General features: G+C 39.5%; 2 protein-coding genes and 1 long non-coding RNA gene across 8 annotated transcripts in view; 2 read left to right on the forward strand and 1 right to left on the reverse strand.

Annotated features, from left to right (window-relative positions):
- Window positions 1-610: 610 nt before the first annotated feature.
- Window positions 611-3,649, forward strand: LOC145963691 (uncharacterized). Its single transcript, XM_083085820.1, has 4 exons — window positions 611-656; window positions 780-825; window positions 1,722-2,114; window positions 2,846-3,649. The coding sequence occupies exons 1-4, from the start codon at window positions 651-653 to the stop codon at window positions 2,854-2,856; spliced, it is 456 nt and encodes a 151-aa protein (XP_082941946.1). The 5' UTR covers window positions 611-650; the 3' UTR covers window positions 2,857-3,649.
- Window positions 3,329-7,108, reverse strand: LOC145963698 (uncharacterized). Its single transcript, XR_014436231.1, has 2 exons — window positions 7,021-7,108; window positions 3,329-6,523 (listed from the first exon to the last, which is right to left on the reverse strand). It is a non-coding gene; the product is annotated as an uncharacterized LOC145963698 (long non-coding RNA).
- Window positions 7,109-17,620: 10,512 nt separating this feature from the next.
- Window positions 17,621-22,465, forward strand: part of Dscam2 (Down syndrome cell adhesion molecule 2) — an 81,048-nt gene continuing 76,203 nt past the window's right edge. For 4 of the 6 annotated variants that reach the window (XM_083085967.1, XM_083085986.1, XM_083085958.1 and 1 more), the window contains exon 1: window positions 17,622-18,150. In XM_083085967.1, coding sequence (XP_082942093.1) covers window positions 18,123-18,150 — 28 coding nt within the window. In that variant the 5' untranslated portion in view covers window positions 17,622-18,122. Of the gene's footprint in view, window positions 18,151-22,465 lie in introns of all 6 variants that reach the window. The other 2 variants (XM_083085949.1, XM_083086004.1) reach the window with 1 other exon arrangement.

The raw sequence follows: 22,465 nt of genomic DNA on the forward strand, positions 1-22,465 counted from the left end.
TCAAGAAAGAGTCATCGGTGCGCGCGTGTCCGGACTCACGAAGCGGCTGGAGAGCGTCTGCCTGGCGTTTCCGGTCCAGCGAGCACGATTCCGCCGTGCGATAATTACTATCGCGCCGAGCAAACGAGCGGAGACTCCGCAATCGGCGCGAAGTCGCGCCCCGGACTAAGCTCCCTTTCAAACGGAAGAATATTACGCGATTATCTTGGCCGATGAATCATCATCGCGTTTCTCGCTAACGAGGTCGCCGCGTTTCCACGTACCAACCCCCATCGTCCGAGCGAGTGTCGCGAACGGATTGTGGGAGGATTCCGCTATTTCCCCGGGGATTTCGCAGATGGAGAAGCCTCCATCTCGAGGAACAACCAAATAGTCGATCGGGTGTCAAGATTGCCTCGTCTCATTGTCGCGCGACAAAGAGAGGGTGGAGGGGCAATGGTCTGGAAACGGCGATGAGGATTTTCGTTCACTTGACGGTGATGGCAATGGCGGTGGTGACGGTGGTGGGCACGAAACTTGGGTTTCGTGAACGAGAAGAAGAATACAGAGTAGAAGGAAGGAGAGGCGGAAGGGCGGGGGTCCCGACCGAAGAAAGGCAGGAGCTATAAAAGAGCCAGCAGGCCCGATCGTGGGCATCAAACACCTCCGATATGAAGGTACGTAGAAGCGAGATCTCGACCGATCGCGAGCGCACGACGTGTAATTTTATATCGAATAATCTCTCGCGCAGAAAGCGATATATGTCGTGATTATTAAAGCCTTGTTCTCTCTCGTTGCAGGTGTTCATAGTCACGCTCGTGCTGGCACTCGCCGCCACCGCATACGGTGAGTACGATGAAGTCTTATGGGAATGTACGCGGATTATAACGAGGGTGTCTCGCGTGTGTGAAGTGTTCGCGACGTATTTAACTCTCCAGAATCGCAAAATAGCAACGATTAATTCTAAAAGCGTCAACTCGTCAATGTTGTACAAACACGTTAGATTCTATGCTATTTTATAACGTTTTTCATATTACTCTGACTAAAAATTTTGTAAAAGTGATGGACAAGTTAAAAATATCTCATTAAAAATTGTAGAATGTCTATAAACGTTATTCATGCCAAGTAAAAAATAAAAAAAAATTTCTATCTATAAAATAATATTGTACGTATTTTTAACAAGATGTATGCATATGTGATAGCTATTAATTATTCTTTGGAAAGCTTATCACAGATTCCAGGCAAATTAATTATTGTCGCGCTGCAACGCGAGGACTGTCATTTGACTAACAAGCGAGATACAAACATACGGACACACACCCACGCACACAAATATCATAAATTATACTTCTCGTACAATTCTTTTTACACGATTACTAACCACTTGATTCAGCGATATTAAATGAGCTCATAAGATTTAATCCGGGAGCTATTTGTACTTGCCCCCTGCCCTTTGAGATAGCTTACACAATCGGCAGAGCGCAACCAGTTCCCTTCTTGTAGCAATCGCAAAATACCTCGTGGCAATTTGCGGACCGACATGAGCGCGCGCGGCCACCTGGTACCGGGCTCGCAACCGCACAAAGAAAGTCGATAAATCGCGCGAATACGCACACACACACACACACACACACACACACACATCCCCATCGCTTTATAAGTTACAGATGGGTTACGTAATCGCCGCGGATCGGGATTTTTGAACGCGGTGAAAAATCGATATCGCGATCTCAAAATTACAGGTGGTTACATAAGCAGCGGCGGTGGTTTCGGCGGCGGTGGTTATGGCGGAGGCGGCGGTGGTTATGGCGGAGGCGGCGGATGGAAGTTCGGCGGAAGCAGCGGATGGAAGTCCGGAGGTGGCGGCGGTTATGGGGGAGGTGGCGGCGGTTACGGGGGAGGCGGCGGCGGAAAGATCATCAAAGTGATCACGCTCAGCAGCGGCGGCGATGGATGGAACTTTGGCGGTGGTGGCGGTGGATGGAAATTCGGAGGCGGCGGTGGAGGCGGTGGAGGCGGTGGATACGGCGGTGGTAGCAGCGGATGGAAATTAGGCGGTGGTAGCGGACTTGGAGGTGGTGGATGGAAACTTGGTGGAGGCGGTGGAGGCGGTGGATATGGCGGCAGTAGTGGAGGTGAGACATTTCTTATTTCGTATTTTCTTAAATTTTGCTATATTATAATGACAGAATTAAATGAGATTACATTTGAAGAGAGAATCAATTTAGATTAATCATTTCTAGCTTGAAAAGGAAGAATTATAAGAGGAGAGGATTAGCTGCTGTAAATTGACTTTCTTTTCTGAAAATTTATTACCATATCGCTATGCATGATCCAGCATGTATTAACATACATATACCTCAATCTTATTTAACGTATAAATTAACTTTCAAGCTTCTGGTAATATTCACAAATATTCGGAGAGAAATTTGCTCATCAATCAATTTAAAAGGAGAATAAAAATAAAATGTAGCGAACACGAATATTCGTGAATATCAATTTTTAAAGAAGTAATCTGAATTTTTAAATTATTGAAATATAATTGCATATGTCTTATATATATTATATATATCTCACACGTACATAATTATATTTATATCGTATTTAGATTACTTAATTAAAGCCCATTAATATCGATAATTAAATACAGTTAAATAAATTATGCTTATCTCAGGAAAAAGAATTCAAGAGAGGATCAAGAGAGGATAAGCTGCGATAAATTTTAATTCTTTTTTCCCGAGAATTTATTGCAACTTCGATCCGCGCAACTTCTTTATTTTTTCATTGCGCTGCCATGCATAGTCCAGCAAACATCAACGTACATTTTTTTTAGCCAAGTTTATTTATCGTATAAATTAACTTTCAGGCTGGTGGTAATGCTCACGGCGTCTACGAGCAATTGGAGCGAAATCCGTTTGGCGATCATCCGCGCGTATCTCGGCTATAAGCATCGATCATCGTCAAAAATCAATTCGCGCCAACCCCATCCGCTCTTCGATCTTCGTCAGATCGCCATTGGAAGACGAAAAAAGCTATAACCGGGACATCACCGAAAAGTTCCGCATTTGACCGATTCACATCCGCAAGAGGAAGCGTGTCAAAACGTACACACGTACGAAATATCCTTCGCGGTATCCTTCGCTATCTCTAATACAGAGATATTTGTTGAAAACAGTGAACGATATCGTCGACCCTGCTTCCGGCCATTCGAAACTTGCCGCCGTGTCGTCTAGGCCAAACGACTTCCTTCTCGACGGCGCATTTTCTCCCTGTCTGCCCATCCTTCTTTCGAAAATCGGCGGACGTTTCGTTTACGAGTGAATCGTGCGCCCTGATATTTCAATCCCGCTTCCTCGCATGATTTTCCGCCCTTCTCATCTCCCATTTACTTCCACCACGCTCTCTTCCGAGGATCGAGAGCGTTAGGGCGAGGCGTCCCTCTGACATTTAGCTGATTATAAATGCATAGAGCAATCCCGTGAAATCCCGACAATTATCCCGGGTATCTCGAGCACGAGCGAACAAAAGCGAAACACTGCAAAATTACACTCGATGAAAAAAAAACGCAGTGATCATTGATGCACTTTTCTTTCAATTGTCTATAAATCGACACACCTCGTTCGATTTAACAATAACACACAATAAATGAAACATCACGTTGATAGAATAATGGAGTGTATTAATTTTTTATTTCATTATTATATCCCCCGATTAAATCCTTTTTGTCGACGAGAAATAGATATAACTCTCCGAAAAATGTCAGGAAATATGAAACTGATTTCGCGATTTTTCTGCCGATTTATGTATCCGCGGTGATCTGCGTAACCCGGGACGAAATTAAAACCGTAAGCGTCCGGCAGACCCAACGAGAGCAGGGAAATATAATATCCGAATGTATGGATTTACTATCGACGCTCTTACGATATTATATGATCGCATAAATATCGCGAATATTTAGATGCGCTTTTTCCACGACTTGTACGTAATGCTCGTAAAGGATGACGCATAAAATTTTGATTAATCACGATCGCTGTTTATTGGCAATATTTTTTCAGGTGTTTTTCTTTAAAAAATATTTTTGCTATATAATTCTCGATGCGTCACATTTATATCTATATATTTATACATTATCCCGTTTCATAATATCAAAATATCCATAATTTCAAAATATTATGAATGATGACAAATGGACGCCACGTGATATTTCTATTCTTCGCATAATGACAAATGCACTGCGTAACATTTTACTGATCTCCAAACTAGTGCACTAATTAAAAATATTTGATTAAATACTTGCTTTAATTTTTTTTCAGATTAATTAATTCTTATTATTTCTGCGCAATAACTTTGTGATTTTCTCCCTTGTACGTGCATTTAATTTTATATTATTATGCTAATATCAGATTCATCAGATCAGAAAAAAAATTGCTTTTACTTCAAACACGGGTGTAATAAATGGGACTGGCCTAATTATGAAGCTACGTAATAAGCGCCAAGTTTAACATGTGGCGCAATGTACTTTTGCCGGGATAAGCGTTAAGAGACACGTATACACACAATAAGTTTTCCATGTAGCAGTTGCGTGACTTCAATGTAATAGCCGTGCAAGCAATATCATGGTAATTACATTCTACTAGCGTGTCATAAAAGCAAGGCGCGACTCGATTTGTCGTTTAACGCTGATATCAAGTTTCATCATCCTTTCGCTAATTATTCTCAACAGCAGATGATTACCGCCGTAATATATTACACGTAATATCAAATCTACTTTTAATTTTCTATATTTTCATATATTTCATATAATTTATAATATCATTTTCATATTTTCATATAATTTTCAATAATTTTCATCGCAAAATTGTTATCCATGTTTACTAATTGCGCCTCGTTGCTTCTCTTAATGTGACTACGTTTTATGTTAATGACTTGAATATTCTTACTACTGAGATTAAACTATGTGTTGGCTTTTCAGTAGAAAGATTTACATGCATAATAGCTTTTTAAGTCCTAGTTGCGAAAATAATCCGACTCGAGAAGAAGCATCAACGTCGATACCAGGTAATAAGGACATATATAATGGCTTTGCATTTATTATTACATTCTTTTTGATGGGAGAGGAAAAGAGTAATATATAATATCTAATCACGTTATTACTACATTCGCTTCATTTATATTACGAGAAGATATATCGTCATTATTATAAGACTATATGTTATAATGTTATAATTAAATTGCATACACATGTGTGTGAGTTGTGTATAATTTAAATATAAATTTATTACATAAAATTACAGTTTAAATATATATAGATAAATGTGCGAAGAGAGAGATATATTTTTTTCAATATTATCATGTCTGATTGAACAAACGAGTATTCGTCTGAATACGTCTGATAAATTTAATTTGAATACCTTTCAATTTTTTTGCAAAGGGGATCGAATCGTGCAATTCTTCTCAGCGGTCATTACTACAATAGTTCGAGACGTTGGAAAAAGGATCGTCGTCATTATTGATGAACGAGCTCCAGATAATAACGACGCGCAAATTGACGACTGCAAATCCCGCTTAAGGCCATAAGCCTGTATTCGCGCGACTAGTGTCTTTCGGGTGAACTTTAATATGCGTTCTATCCTCTAGTATTTCCGTCAGTCACGGCAGTTCTCCTCTCGAGGCAGCCTTCGAATAGAGCGCGCTTGCCGTTAATTAGATCCTTCAGATCCGCGCTTTAATTAATTATGGTGCGGCGTACGAACTTGTCTTTCGATAAGATTGCAATATAGAGTTCGCTAGCGCGAATAGCACTTGTCGATATTATTTTTATTCGCGGTCCGTGATACAATTCATGTTCAATGCGCATTTCTCTCATATTGCATATCTGCTCATGGAACAAGAAAAAGCGATCTTTCCTTTTGCTCGCATTTGCAGAATTCTCTCCCTCTTTTGTATTCACAATCTTCGCTTAAATATTTCATTTCGCTTTACGCACAGTGCTCCACTTTATTTTTTACGAGTGCTGGGTTGATTTTATCTAGAAACTTAAAAGCCGGATTCGTTCTGGGAGAATCTTTGCAACTCCATGTTTGCAAGAATTATATCCATGTTTTATACAAAAAAAAATATATATATATATATATATATATATATATTTGCTATGTTTTTAATATAAAATTTATATTGAAAAAGTACTTTTTAGCGATTATTTTTATCAATTAATAATTTTAATAAGCGACATTTTAAACGTGAGTGAAAAATAATCGCGTATATAAGCGCTTTTAATTTGCAACCTTCATAGCAAGAGAAAAGGATGGATACGTTTATGAGATTAACGTTACGTGAAAGTGGGAAGATGCTCGTAATGATGATGTTTCCAATGACCTCCGATTCGGTCGATCATGACGACGCTTAGCAGTCGTTACATTAACGAGATGTTCGAATGTTCGCTCATTCGGCCAGTTGGCCAATTACATTTCGTGTGAAGGGTCTTCAACGTAGACGGCCGACCGGACTACATCCATGGGCCCATAAATTTATTGGACGCTGATGGCTGCGCACGTAACAATCGGCTGACGTCAAATTACACGGCAGGTAATAATCAGGCATCAATAATGCCGGAAACAATGTGCATCGATATATCGCGCTTTTCAACAATATTTCAATGCTGAACTATTTAAAATATTTTGATAAAATTTGAAAAAAAAAGTCTTGCTAGAGATATATTTTCTGAAACAATTTTTTAAACTATTCTTGATAGAAATTCGACTCTTATAAGCATTATAAAAGAAAGAAGTAAATAATGGATGTAAAACATCAAAGGTAAACTTTCATAAATATATATTTTATGCAGTCTTTAAATCTGCTATTTTCAAACACGCATTTTCTTATGTCCGCTGCACTTAAAATGAAAGAAGTACACGTTCATATTACGAAGCAGAAAAATAGAAGAGAAAAATGTAGAGAGCGTCGAAAAGAAACGGAAACTCGATTTTCTCGCACGCAACGATACTTTGACGACAGTTTAGAACTCTATAATGTCACCGTTACCTCCTCCATACAGTGTGCGAACAGCAGCCGGCGGTCCTTGTACCGGCAGTGATACTGCCGGCAATTCTATCCCGGTTAATGGCCATCGATGACGACGAGCAATTAAATTAGCGCGGATTACGAAACGCTCGGTAGTGTGCGCGAAATGTACGAGAGAGAGAGAGAGAGAGAGAGAGAGAGAAGCAGAAGAGGAGAGGAGAGGAGAGTTTGCGGAGGGTGGAGAGGATGTGGATATAAATTTAGAGTAGGCATGGCTAGAACGGCACGATGTTTCAAACACATCTGTGCCGTGTGTGCGATCATCTCTTGTCTCTCTTTCTCTGTCGTTCTTTCTTGTCGCCTCTATTCTCTCTCTGTATTTCTCGCTCTCCCCTATTTCCTCCCTATTCTCTACACTCTCTCTCTCTCTCTCTCTCTCTCTTTCTCTCTTGATTCTCTCTCGCTCCTTTTCTACCATTATTCGATCTCGCTTCCTCTCTTTCTCTGTCTATCTCCATTTCACCCCTTTCGCACACACGTTTATCCCCAACCGGCGAACACTCACCGTGCCAAACCCGAATCGACCTGACGCTCTCTGTAGCCGATTACAAATCTGACCAATTAGGCGCACGCTGCGCTTGCCGGATCAGAATTGGCGAACGTTCCATGGGCGCCAATGTTGGCGCCTAAGCGCTGTACGCGTTCTCTCTCTCTCTTCGAAGATCGCTACGTCCTGTCCCAACGACCTCCATCCGTGCACCATCGCGTCGTGTTCGCCACTCCCTCTCGCTAACCGGGAATTAATATTAAATACGGCGTCTGCGAGACCCCGACTTTGATCGGGAAACGCGGCTAATTAACGTTCACTTGGTATCCCTCTCCTTACACCTCTGCAATTTTCGGCTTCGTTAAGTCACATCCTTGCCTTTCAAACAATTTTCAATTACATTTCTTCTATATTGTATTCTTCTCCTTCGTCTATAAAATATAAAATTAAATCAAACTAGTCGGTTTTAGCAAATTCAAAAACAAAAAATAGTAATTACATCCTTTTTAAATTGTATTGTAGAAATCTTGTTACACACAAAATTCGTTCAAAGTTCGTTATAATTTACTACTTGTTATACTATTAATAAAAGTAATATATATTCCTCTACCGATAGAAGCTTGATTTGTCTCTTTCTCTTTGTTTTTAAATTGCAGGGGCATTGATATGAATATTTCCTATTTTCACGCTATATTCGATATCTTGAACCGCTTTTCAATATTTTGTCGGAGATGAGCGAGTCGTTACCCGCGCTGTTTTCCCATGGTCGAAAATTCGAGTGCACGCGCACCACAGTCCGGCTATAATTTATTAGTCGGTGTTGGACCAACGTAGTCGCGATCCATACAGGCTGCTCGCGTACGTGCATACTAGCGGTAGTTTTGCAAAAAAAAAAAAAGATAAAGAGGGAGAGAGAGAAACGGAGCGAAAAGGCGAGACCGAGCGAGACGAGCGGAGCGCGAAATGAAAAAGAGGAACAGGGACAAAGGACGGGGGAAAATGCCAAAAAAGAGGAACGGCAGCGCGGCCGTGTCGGTGTTTTATTGCCGGCGGATTTGTCGTATTGACCGACACTCGCGAGAGGGTGAGAAGGAAAATCGAAAACGGGAGGGGCAAGAGTGACACTCGTCTACCACCGGTCGATAAAATCGGTTGAATGGGATGCTTCGAGTATAATTTTCAAGAGGATAGAATTTGCAAGAACCCCTGCAAACATGCACTCGATATTGGAATAAAAAATTCCAAGAGAATCTCAGAAATATTTGAGATGATGTCGTACACCTTCGAGCTATTATTTCGCAAATTTTAAATTATATTTACATCGCCGACAAACCGTCTTCTCAATTTATCAGAGTTGTGTCCCGAGTTGCCTCGCTTAAGCCAGAAATTTACAATCGCCAAGTAAAATGACATAATTTCTCCCGGCAGGGTAATGCTCCGGGAAAGTTCCGACGCGGGTTATTTCGCGCGAAATCGCTTCAAGGATGATTCTACGAGTATCCCGCAAAGTTACAGAAACGCGTTTGAAGCAGATCCCGTTGTAAGATGGGATAGTTGTCGGTTGGACGACGAACCGAAGGTACAAACCGACGCGTTGTAAAAATTATAAGCATTTCCATCTACGAACGATATCATCAATCCACAAGTCTCAGGAATAAAAGGCGAAATGAGTCCCGCTGTGAATATGTACGTTTATTCACGGGTCACGTCTCCCTCTGGTCCCTCTTTTCTTCAGAACGTGGCCCTCTCGTCCTTCATCCCTGCCTCTCATTCATCTAAACCCCGAGTTCGCTTTTTTCTTTCGATGCGAGAGAGATTGAAATTGTGGATAGAGTTTCGTTGAATCTCACGAGAATCACGCACGTAGGGTGGAATTCGAGATACTTAAAGGCTCTTTACTTAAAAGTACGTGCGGATTTCAATGCCATTAAACGAAACGGCACAAGACATTTACATCTGGACTGCTACGTAAATAATAGGCAAAAGTTTCTTGTTTAGTAGTTTATCAATAATACCTTGGCATCGTGTTTGTGATAAATGATGGGATATTAAGTTGAGATGTTGATGAAGTATTCCATAGTGGCACGATTCGCCATAATAAGAAATAGTTAACGATTAACAGTATGAAATAATAATTTTAATAATCCCATGTACCGGTTAATTTCATGAGGTTCATGATCTCCGCAACTAGCTATACATTTACGAGAATACATTTGCATGGAAAGCAAACAATTTCATTATAGGAAATAGAATGTTTATGCTAATTCAAACTGCTCAAACTTATATCAAATTCACAGTAACTAAAACTAGTTACAAAATAATTATAAATATATTTGCATATATGATTCCTTTAAATAAACTTATTAGAATATCAGATTCTAATCTCTTTCAAAATTGGATTTAATAAAATCAAATATATACTTGCATAATGAATCTCTTCATTATTGGCGTGTATAATCAATCTAACAATATCTAATAACCAACAATAGGACTTGAAATCCAATAATTGTTTCAACGTTCAATCAAAACATGTTGAAATAGATAGAATTTTGGTTGTTCACTATCGCGGGATTGATCGGAGGGTGACGAGAGAAAGGAAACAAAGTTAACAGAAAGGGAGGGAAGAGAGAGCCCTTAAGACGATACCAAGTTCGACTTGAAAGGCTGACGTTTCCATCCTTCAATGGGCATCACACTTTAAACGCCGACGAGAACCAGTGACTCTCGGCTTCCATTCACGTTATGATAAAGGCATTCGTCGAGACTGGCGCGCTCTCGAATGACGGGAGAACATAAATCTCGCATCGATGGCACTTGATCGCTCTTCCTAGTTACGTGATACTCTCTAACATGTAGTCGTACTGATCGTAATGGGCTCTTTAACCTAAGTGTGTCAAGAATCATGGAGGTAGATCTAACATAATAACTCGTCTCTCGATAGTACAACGCTTGTATCATTTAATGGAACGTGTAATTCTCGCGATATTTATTTCTATCGTTGCCGAGGATTTACAAAACATATATCACGGGAAAAAGATATCGCATAGAAACTTTTGATGAATATATATCTTTACCGAAAATATTTTGCACTGTGTCGAGCATGAAAAGTTTGATTTTCGCAGATTGAAAATAAAGGTAGAAAAAAATTGCTATTAAATTCTATAGTAAATATTATGAAAGAAAATATTACCATATTGCAACACTTTTTTAAAAATATAATTGTGAAATCATGGACATGTATAAATTTCGAACTATAATAAAACATTCGCATAGTCGAGTATAAATAATATGCAATACGCTTTAATATGATTTATTTAAATTTAATTGAGAAAGGAACGATAGAAGGTAAAATAAATAAATCTGAATAAATAAATTTATTCAGATTTATATATGTATATACAAATCGTGAGAGAAGAAAAAGGACGACTAGAACAAAGTTAAAATAAATAAATTTCGTTCCTTACATTCCTTCGGCAATGTAGCTTCCTCTTAGCAACGAATGTATATAGCACGAAAAATTCTTCGATATCTAAAGAAAACTCTTCACGTTCGGGCGTAAAAAATTCACTTTGCATTTTTACAATTCGCCGGAAAAAGGAATCGACACGGAATTGCCAGTGGTGAGATATAAAGTCGCTTTCGACACAGTCGAGGAGAACCTCCGCCGTTTCGTCCTCCTAACTCATAGTTTCGCGCACTTAAGGCACTCGTCTCCCGACGATTCAAATTTTAATTCAATTACGAGAACGACGAGGCTGCACCTTTTCTTACGTCTTCGCCTTTATTTCTTTTTCTCTCGGGACTCTCTTCGTCCCACCCACACCATCCTCGCCGAGTCCCCGCAGCGAAATCTGAATTTAATTATGACCCTTCACGTAGCCATTTTAACACCCACACCACTGTCCGTGGCCTATCTTCCTCTCGCATCGTCCGATGTAAAGTCGTGCGGGCTCTCTCCATTTTGTTCCCCCTACCCTTTGCCAATCGAAACAAGATCACGCCAAGTGTTTTAAATCTTAAAGGGCATTTAATAAATCCCATTAGTTCTTGATCTTACAGTCCGTGTCTCATCAAATGTGCCATATCGTGACTTATTAATTTTACGTCTTCCTCGATCAAAGCTCATAAGTAGCTTAAGATAAAAAAAATTGTACTTATATATAAAACAATAAGTATACTTCTCGAGCGAATATAATTAAAATCATAAATATATTTTTTACAACATAAAAAACATTTTCTCTAAAAAGTATTTTTATAAATGTAATGTAATTCCAGATTAACGTATATTTTCATACGCTCTTTGTGTGTGCAAAAAATATATAAAGTATCAAATTTACTTTCAAGCGCAAGAATTTTTGTTCAAATATATTTCAGGGAATTATTGTTGCAAGATATTATTAAAGTTTGAAAGTGTGCTCGATATTTTAGGAAAATACCCTCAACGTTTTCGCGAGTTTGGAACATTTGCTTCAAAATTGCAACGCGAACGATTATTCTTTGCAGCCTTGCCAAAGCATAGGGTTCCTTCTAATGGCACATTCAATATTCGTAATGAAGAACTGTACCTACTTCTCAGTCTTCATTCATTCATCGCGAATCTCTTTGTCCGACCCTTGTTTTTCTTCGCTGAATGCGCGCGTACATACTTAGAATTCTCTTTCTTGTTGTTCCGCGGACTTGTTCTCTGCTTTTCCTCCCTCTCTCTCTCTCTCCTTCTTTTTCTCTCTCTTCTTTTTCTTTTTTTTTATTTATCCATCCAGCCATTTTGCTTCGGCATCGATTCCCCTCGAGACCTCGTAGCTTCCACGATAATTAAACTAATACCAATTAAACGTACCGACGACCGTTAATTAATGGTTTCTGTACCATTCAAGCTCGCCCCGCACCGCCGTTTGTGATATTGCGTTATGTATAAGCGCGAGTTTGGGTAGTTGCTAATTTTAATGCGACGCGGCCGCTCTCGAGCGACGGAGATTACATTTTCTCTCGCGTAATGTTTACATAATTTCCTTTCTCGTATTTTGTTCGCCTAATATATTTTCCGCGCGCGTACACCGCACGCCTTATTAAACCCATGAGCGAATTAATTTCGTACGTAGCTGGATTTAATAATTGAAAAAACAAAACGGTTATCTGCTTAAAACACTTATCAGCGAACGTATGTGATGTCTCGCATATTGAATATTACAATTATTTGGTATGTTATGGACGATGTTTCATAATTATGTACAATGTATGTGTGTATGTGGACGGGTATAATAGCTTTTTTTTAATTTTAAATATTTTAATTACATATACATATATTTTTTAATGTACTAAATTATAAAAATATTTGCGATATTTATTTTATCACAATTAAAATACGTAGCATGCTTAGAAAATACGTTTAGTCTTCTACTTTAATCAGAAATGTATTGAGTTTAATGTCACGTCGGGATCCTTCAGATGTCTGAAATCTGAATGAAAGGCATAAAAATCTAAATCAGTCCTTCCGTACGATCAGGTATTTAACATGGTAGAACGGGGTATTCTAATTAAACGGTACATGTCTGACCTCCGAATGGAATGCCAAGACCGGCATCGATTACCCAACCAATTTGCGATGGGACTCGTAGCCTCTCCGTCTCCCTTCGAGTCAGTTTCCGTGAATCTCTACGAGAAAATGCTACGAATGCGGCTTTGGCTCGCGCTTAAAGTCGAAGAATGCGACGAGAATTAAGTCGAGGAGCGATGAACTGGTAGGAATCATGACAAGGGGAAAAAACTTTATTTACAATCTTCATCATTAATCCTAAAATCGACCTAAAAAAAAGGAATTTACTATTCTATATTATCATTAAGAAGCTATAAGAAATTATTACAGAGAATTTATAAAGGCAAATATTATACAATTCCTTAAAAAAAAAATTCTTATTTCATTAGTTTTTCAATTCTCGATCGTTAGAGTGAGTTTTATCGCGTTTGCTGGGTTAAAAAGAATACTTTGAAAGTTGAAAGCGATGAAAGAGATTGTGAAGTTCTACTCGGTGTCTAAGATCGCGACCGTAAGTTTCCGCAAAATCCTGCGACGGAAATGAAAAAGCAAAACGCCGCTCGCAAGGGAAACCAGTTCGCGTCGGCTGCGAAGCCACAGCATATCCGCCGTGCGTTTTCGCAGGCGGGCTCGAGGTAGGATTAAGTAGCGACGCGTGCTTCCTGACGGCTCCATGCTCGGGCCCTTAATTCGCTCCTCGAGGGAACGTGACCCGGGGATAAATTTGAATTTGCGCAAACTGCACTTACTCCCCTCTCTCAACGAAGAGGCTTCAGAAAGAGAGAGGAGAGACAGGATTAGAGTAGCTGTGTTCGCAATTCGACGGTGAGTAGACAAAGAGAGAGAGAGAAGAAAGAGAGAGAGCCAAGACGATGGTCTTAATAGCCGGTACAATGAAGACCAGAGTTCGGAGAAGGGGGAAAGGGTGATCTTCGAGTCTTTTACGTCGCACTTGACGAAACAATAGTCGAACGAGTAAGCCGGATGGAACGATAGACCGGCTCGTTGTCGGACGAAGAAGAAGTCGAGTCGAGGAGCGACGGGGAGATGAAAACGGAGGGTGTACTCTCGGTAGACGACGACGGCGGCGACGACGACAACGCGCAATCCCGTAGCCCCGGGTCGGGTTTTAACGATGTGCTCGGACACAGTCGTCGTATCCCTCCACCTCGATTTGCACCGAGTTGCCGCTGCCGCATGCAAACTCGTACATCCCCTTACCCCGTCGCGACCTCGCCAATCCTCTTGTCCTCGTTGATCCATCGAGGTCGTTTCGCTCTCGTGCACACCCGAAGCGTAGTGAACGAGAGAAAACGGCTTCGCTTCGCCGATACTATTATACTAAATTCTCCCTACACCCCGCGACCCGCGCGCTAAACGCTCGCTCTGGCAACGAAACAAATCCCTCCCCTGGTGAATGAGCTCGAATAAATAACTGCGCCGGTGAACGAGCCGTTAAGAAATATTGCTGAATAATTTAAGACCCCTGCTAAATAAAAATATTGTATTATATTTTCTATCATATGATTAAATTAAAAAACAAAACGCGAATATAAACTCGATCTCTATCTCGATTTAAATTAAATCCAAATTGAATATTAAAAATATTTTGCATTAAGAAATAACTAATATAATATCAATAATAGATTAAATTAAATTATGTTGCTATAACAATGGCGATGAACGATTGATGAATAATGATGATTGCATAATGATGAATGATGGTGACATATAATTACATGTATTAAAAACATGTCGATCGAAGACAAAAATATTCGTAATAAACGCTTCTGTGTAATCTCTTTACAAATAAATCTCTTATACATTAATCTCTTATGCAATCGATATTAGTTGTACATCGCTAGTTTTTTTCCAGATCCGCTTTTTTTCTCTTTCTTTATCCGTTTTCACTGTTCTCTCTTTTTCTCCCGCTCTCTGTCTTTCTCGTACTTTGTACCTTTTATGACCCGAGTCTGCTTTACTAGTCCCGCTTAACATGAAAACTTTCGGCCGTCTCATTCTATCGTGGCTGCGTTCGTGGAGCTTTATTGCACACGACGTTATACTATCGACGATGACAATCTCCTATTGCGTGGGCGTTTTCACATACATGACAGCAAATAAGTGTTCACGCCAGTCCATGATCAACACGATGCGAGATACATCGCGAAAAGTCCTTCCAACCATAAAACGCATAGAGCCGAATAATTAAACATCGTGATCGATTGCGAGCTTCTCTTTTTCGCGACGAAACAGCAAAAATATCCTTTTTTATTATGGTAGTAAAGAGACGCGAAATACGCGACATAAGCGTAAAAAAAATAGTTTCGAATAAATCAAGAGACAAAAAACTACGATGTGCGATAAAAAATATAATTACGAAGATAGGCACAACGCGAGGAGAGGGAGCGGTGTTAATAGCAGCGGGAATAAAGTGTAGTAAAAATTCATTTGCATATTAGAGGGAAATATGAAAAATATAAAAAGCATGAAAAATGTTCTTGACGTTTTTCGAGCAGCAAGGGAGTGCATAAAAAGCTTCGACAAAAAAAAAAAGAAAAGAAAAACAAACAAGCAAAATTAAATGAATTTCGTAATAAATTACGACGAGATAGACAGCTAATTAATTAAAGTGGCGATTCGCAGACGCGTCCGTTGCAAGACGGCATTTGTCCCAAGCACGAAATATTATATAATGCACAGCAGTCGTAAATAGATAGGCTTCGCGGTTTCGCAGGTAATTTATGCACGCGCACGAGTATTGTGCACGTGGTATAATACCGACGAAGGGTTCGCGCGTGTTGCGGCCGCAGAATGAGAATGCTATCCCCCTCTTGTCCTTTGTGACACCTGCGTCTCGTCTTTCGTCTATCATCGCCGTATATAGATTCATCACGACAATGGGGCGGTTAAAGAATTGCTATTTGTACTTGAAAATTCCCTCGCTGCGAGTGTTTTTGCATCTTAAGAAAATTTGGCTAATGATTTTATTATATTATTGACTGTGCTTTTAAAGAAGTTATAAATAATGGACAACATTTATAGAAATCGATCTGGAATCGAATAAAAACATTATTTATTAAAGTTGTTTATTAAACTTGTGCTGCGCGAGTAGTCGCGTTTATCTCTTTGCTTTACACGTTACTAGTAATTAATTTTGAATATTTGCCACTTTTATAGATATAAAATTTTCAATATCAGATTTTACATTCCATTTTTTATCTTTCAGATTAATTATGCATATAATATCTGATGCTGTCACATGATAGAATCTAACATGTCATAATATAATTGAAATTGTGCAATTTGCCGTGCTTTTAAATATATACATATATATATATATATATATATATATATATATATATATATATATTCTCTTCATATCCATTAAAGAAAATTTTCAATATAGTAATTTATAGAAAATGAAATCCTTCAAGCTTTTATAGTTACTGAGTCTTTAATTTTTAAGTTTTACCTTGCAAACGTCTATCATCTCTGACGTGTGTCTATAAGATTGTTGGCAAAATCAACCCTACCCTTTATAATAAAGTACATTACAAGTAGAAATTAGTTGTATATAGAATCTAGAAAATGATAGCTAATCAAAGATAACGAGCAGTTGCAATTGTTGTTGGCATAATAGATCCTAAGACTATTTGCAACAAGAAAATTACCGCTATCTCTTACCAAGTAACGTTCTCTATATCGCATAAAGTATCAACCGAAGCGAATGGTTAAATCCTGTATAGTATTGGGAAACGTTATAGTCTTGCCGCGCGATCAGCCGTCTACGAGTGCGTATTGCCTCCCGTTCTTCGTAACAACTGCTTCTATCTATCTATCTATCTATCTATTTGTCGGCTAACCCTCTCACGGAAATCAGCTCGTAGGAGTGAGTAGGTCTCAGAGAGAAAGAGAGAGATCGGAATAAAGGGATCACATAATCTAATCACAGAATCTATCATAGATAGAGGAAAGAAATCTAGTGAACTGCTGGATGATAAATTTTTTTTATCATTACCATTACAATTTCTTCAATGATTGTAAATTAAAAAATAGATGGAAAAAAGAAATCTAGTAAACTGCTAGATAATGAATTTTTTTACTATTACCATTACAATTTCTTCAATGATTGTAAATTAAAAAATAATGATAAACAAGAAAACAAACTTTACAACATTAATATATATGATCGTAAATAAAGCTATTTGTGTGCTAATAAAAAGTAATCACCCTCTCATCATTTAATATTTCCCAAGCACTACCCCCGGTAAATAGCTAAATCACATCCGCTATTTGAAAATGCTATTTCATCGTGCGTGTGCGAGAGTGCGTCCTCTCTCTTTTCTCTCCGTTCTAGCACCTGTACCACCACCTACCACCACCCACCACCCACCGACACCCCCTCGGCGGAAGCCAGCGCTCGTACGAGAGGGACACTATGAAGAGGGGCAACCACCCCGCGCAACTACCTCCGATGGAGAGGAGAGGGATGTGGAGAGGGTGGCACGCATGCGCCCCTGACACTCACGGGGGGTTACCCGGCGCGATCAGTCGTGGCCGGCGGTGCCGGAGGCCAAAGACTCTCGTCGCGAGAGTAGTAGACGTGTTCGTCGCGTTTTCCACCGGACCTCCTCCGCTCTCGGGTCTACTTATCTGTGTCCTTCTTATCCCTTTTCCCTTTTTCCATCGGCTCCCGCGTCCCCGCCGCCTTCCCCGCGACTACATCGCCGCGATACATCTGAACGCCGCCGGCTTTTAGACTGGCCGCGTGCCGCGTATGCACCGCGTGCACTCGCAGCAGCCTCGCCGTCGACACCGCGACGACACGCTGCTGCTGCTCGTCCTCGTCGTCGGCCACCACCGCCACCACGTCCTTGCGCCGTGCGTCGTGCACGTCGCCGACGACGACGACGGCGGCGACGACACCGCGGCGGATCGCGAGCACCAGGGTGACGTTCAAGAGTGACGTGCATCGTCGTCCTCTTCGAGGAACTAGGCGCCGAATCCGGCCGTGCGTAGTATAGACTACAGAATCGAAGGATGCTGGCCCGCTGCCTAATCTTCGCAGGTAAATCCGCTTCTAATGCGTCTTTCTTTACCAAAATTCTCCGATTACGAATCGAGTTTCTCGACAGGTACAAATAGAATAAACATTGTGTCGTAAAATAGATCTTTCTTTTTTAAGCGAATATTGGTATTATCAGTTTTGGAATATTTAAGCTATCCTTTCTGGATTATAATGTTACTTATAGGTAGGAAATGAAAGTTTCATTAAAATTGCTGTTACCGAAAGAGTACATTTAAATAATGATCATTTTTCTCATTTTCACGTAGAATATCGGAGATTATACATAAGATACATAAGATCGCATATAGCAGAGATTTTGACCTTTTTTCATGAGATTTTATCTTATAATAAAATGGAAGAGGGAACTTCGCAAGGAAAAGAAGACTTTTTTTCTTCACTTTCTGTCTTATTATAGTTAAAAATGTTTGATACCGCGTTATCCCGACGATATCTTTATCAATTTTTTATTTAATCTTCGCTGAGAAGGATGTAATTTTTTTCAGAGAAATTTATACTTATTTAGGGAGCGAAGAATAGTTACTCCTGAATATATATTTTATGGTGAAAATTTTATACAGACAGTGGAAACGCCGTCGCGACAGGATGTCGCATCACTATATTAAAAAAGGGGGAAAAACTTGATACTACACCCCCCCCCATCCCACCCCCATCAACAAAAACGTCGAAGTTTTAATATCAATTAAATTTAAATTTTTAATTTATATAAAACTATGATTTTTTCGTACATGTAACCTCTGAATAGCATGTATAATGAATTTCATCTATCGTGTCCAAGTTTAAACATTTGAGCTCGAAATATTGCGCCTTAAAGTTCCACATTTGGCGTCGACAGAAAAACAACTGGAAACAGTTAATAATTTCTATCTCGTATTTGACCTCCCCTGACCTAGCTGTTGCTATTGTAAAGTATATAAAATAAAATCTGTTCCAGATGCAAAAAAAACCATGTTATAAAAACTTCCTATTCTCAGCATATCTGGACTGTGACATCGGCGTGTAATTGAAGCGATCGAAGTGTATCGCGGCGCGTAAATTCGTTCGCGCGAAAGTTTCGCGTCGCATCGCGAAACGTCCGTGCTATCGCGGCGCCGGTTACTGCACGTCCATACCATTTTCCCGTGGAAACAATTTCAGTACAGCTGTCCAACTTCCTGCGCGTGTAAACGCGCGTGTGACACATCGTGCGCGCGTGTTCTCCCGTGTCCATAGCGAGCGCGGCGCGGACTGTGTTTCGAAAAGTTTCGCTTCGAAACGAGATAGAGCGATCGTGTGAGCCGCGAGTGCGCGCGCGAACACGTGACACTCGCGGAAATCTAATTCGCGAAACTGCACGGTAACAAACCTTCGCTCTGCGATTGAAGGGAAACCAAGTGGATGCGCTCGAACAAGTTTTATGCGGTATCTACGATGTACGAGAGACAATAATCGCGCAAGTATGCGATTCGAGTTAGAGAAACGATATTGTAAGAACGAATTTTTACTTATATTTAGGGAGGAAATTCAATGAGACGTGTGTGACATTTTCCAAATCAAAATTCTCTTTTGACTTTTCTGCTCGTTTTATAGCTCTCGATTTTTTAAGTGAAATACGATATATTGTGGAAAAATTACAGTTTTTCCACAGTTTTTTAAAGTCAACATATGCGAATGAAAAACAAGCAATGGATATAAGAATAATAACGTAAAAAATAAAATAAAATAAAATTTCTGTTTTGAAACGCAGCGATTGGATTTGGCCATTTGTTGAAAAACATGGATATTTGTTAAAACAGTTTCATGTAAATAATAATTTCTCAATATTCATTTATCATTATTTATACATGGTTTACGTCAAAATAATATTTGCATAAAGATAATTATACAATCTGCCTTATGTAAGATCAGACGATATGGAAAAGAGAAACAGATTTTTTTCAACTGAAATAGCTTGCACTGTAATATCGATCATTAAATCATTTCTTTGGGCGAGATCGTTTTTAGCGAGCTTATTCTCGAAGTGTAATTATTTAAGTCAACGAAAAATCGCGCTGCCATGGAAACGTATAAAAAGCATCGATCTCTGTGATTCCATTTATCTCGCATAAGGACGGTAATTAATCGTGAAAGTCAACTGTAAGTTCATCTCCTTAATAATTTTATGATACATAAAGACAAACTCGAGACGCGTATCAGAAAGAACTATCAATTACAAACTTCTCGACTTCCTGCTGTACGTTCGTCTGATAGTGACAGCGAATGCAATCATCTTTTAAACAACTCAAGATCCGAGAGAAAAGAAGATAGAAGGAGAAGGGTCGATAACGATCGCGACGCATCTTAAGATTCCTCTCGTTAACGTTTCTACTTTCTTTCACTCCCGCGCAGGAAGCTTTCCGTAGTTTCCTGAAGGAGCTTGCCATCGTTGTCGTCGTCGCCGTCCCTACCCCTGCCCTATCCCCCCGTTCCGCACTAATTGCGGACAATCCCGGACTTGAAATCTCTCGAATCCGGGAAAGCCTTTAATCTCGACGGCCGTGCCTTAACGATGTCGCCCGTGTTTCGTAGAACGACGTTCTGAAATTTAAGCGTTCAGGCATGCGGAAGAGCCACCCTTAATAAGGCTCCTCTCCTTTTACCGAGTAATATTCTTACTTTTTTTTATCTTCCTTGGTCTTGCTTTCCTCGCACATTCGAATCTACGGGATGTGTACCAATATTAGCGAAATATTTTTATTGATTAAGTATGTAATATTTAAAGCAATTTGTTGTCGATCAACAAAAACATAAAATGCGCAAATGAAAATAAGTAATTGAACCAATTGATTAACATACGTTTTATTAATGTTTTTCTATAGGAATACGTACAACAATGCATTGCCTAATTTTATAGCATGAAAAGTTCGATCACATTACAATAAAAACTTAGATAGATGAGTTAGAAAATTGCAATTAAGAATATAGCAGCTACCCGAGAGAGTTGAAATGCAGAAGATAAAACTGAAAATGTCGAAAGCTTAGACCGACAAGATGTAATTCTTAAAAAAATCATCCGAGTGTAACGAGATGTATATGTAATAATATTTCAACAATAAATAAAAAATTTGAAAAATTCTATCTAGAACACTTAACAAATAAATTACTCTTATTGTGCGAAATTTTCAATTAATATTCCCTTAATTTTAAAACTTAATAGAATTTTTTCTTGGTTTTTAAAATTTAATTTCTATTGAGGTCGGATTGATTAAATATAGTTATTGCTAATTATTTTTTATTCGAACGTAGATTCTATTTCAATAGGAAGGGTCAGTTACTATGATTAACGTTGGCACACGTCGATGTAGTCAGCCTTTTGTGCGAGCTACACTCCTGCCGCTTTAACTGCGCTTTTAACCCGTATCGTACGGTAGGTCGCACTTTTCGGTGCTGCAATAAATGCGCGATATTCGCTTCGCGAGGGGTGTATTCAAAGTGCGGTCGCTGCAACGCACGGGCGGATATACGTGCCGAGTGACGAAACCTGCTAATTATTTCTCACTCGGAAACGCCGGAAAGGCATGTCGGCGACAGCACGCGGATTTTCCAGCGCACCGCCGTGCGTCCAAAGCTGATATTTTTCTACATTCATTCCAGGCACTTCCATTAAACCTCCGCGCTCCGTACAATTGTTTGAGAAAAAGTAATTTATTTTTATGGAATGTGAGACGTAATAGAGTACATCCGAAAAAAAACGGAAGCTTGCCGTGCAATTATTATACGCTATAATTTCATTTACTATCAAAAAAGATTATGCATGATACAAGCTTCACAATAGTTTCTCTCTGTTATAATTTCATATCAAGTAAATAATTTTATCTCTTCTCCGGAATGAAATAATCCCTCGGTGATAGAAGAGTTAATAAAAATCTGTTACAAATTAATTAAGTATGTATATATAATGTTTTGCTTTATAAAATCGCCGAATGAAAACTAATATAATATATGAAAAGATTGTTTTCATTGATTTTTATCCCGCTCGACGAAAATGACCCCCGGATTTGGCTTTATCGAACGACGACCGACTCGGAAGAATTACGGGGCTTTTCCACGTTCTCCGATTAGGTGGATAATGCGAAATGACGTGACGGGCCTACACATCCCGATGGGCTCGAATCCCGGCACGGAGCTGAATAATTTATTCGTTATGAATATAAACTCGGAGGAAACTGATTCGTATTGCCGTGAGACTGAGGCAGAAGTCCAGGTAGAAACACGAAGCACGATAAAGGGTGAAGGGAAGAAAGGATTGCTAACTACGAACCCTTCGGTACCTTTCACG

The sequence above is a fragment of the Camponotus vicinus genome, unplaced genomic scaffold, assembly GCF_025532165.1.
Source record: "Camponotus vicinus isolate PSW18456_S1 unplaced genomic scaffold, iyCamVici1.0 SCAF_1, whole genome shotgun sequence".
Lineage (NCBI taxonomy): Eukaryota > Metazoa > Arthropoda > Insecta > Hymenoptera > Formicidae > Camponotus > Camponotus vicinus.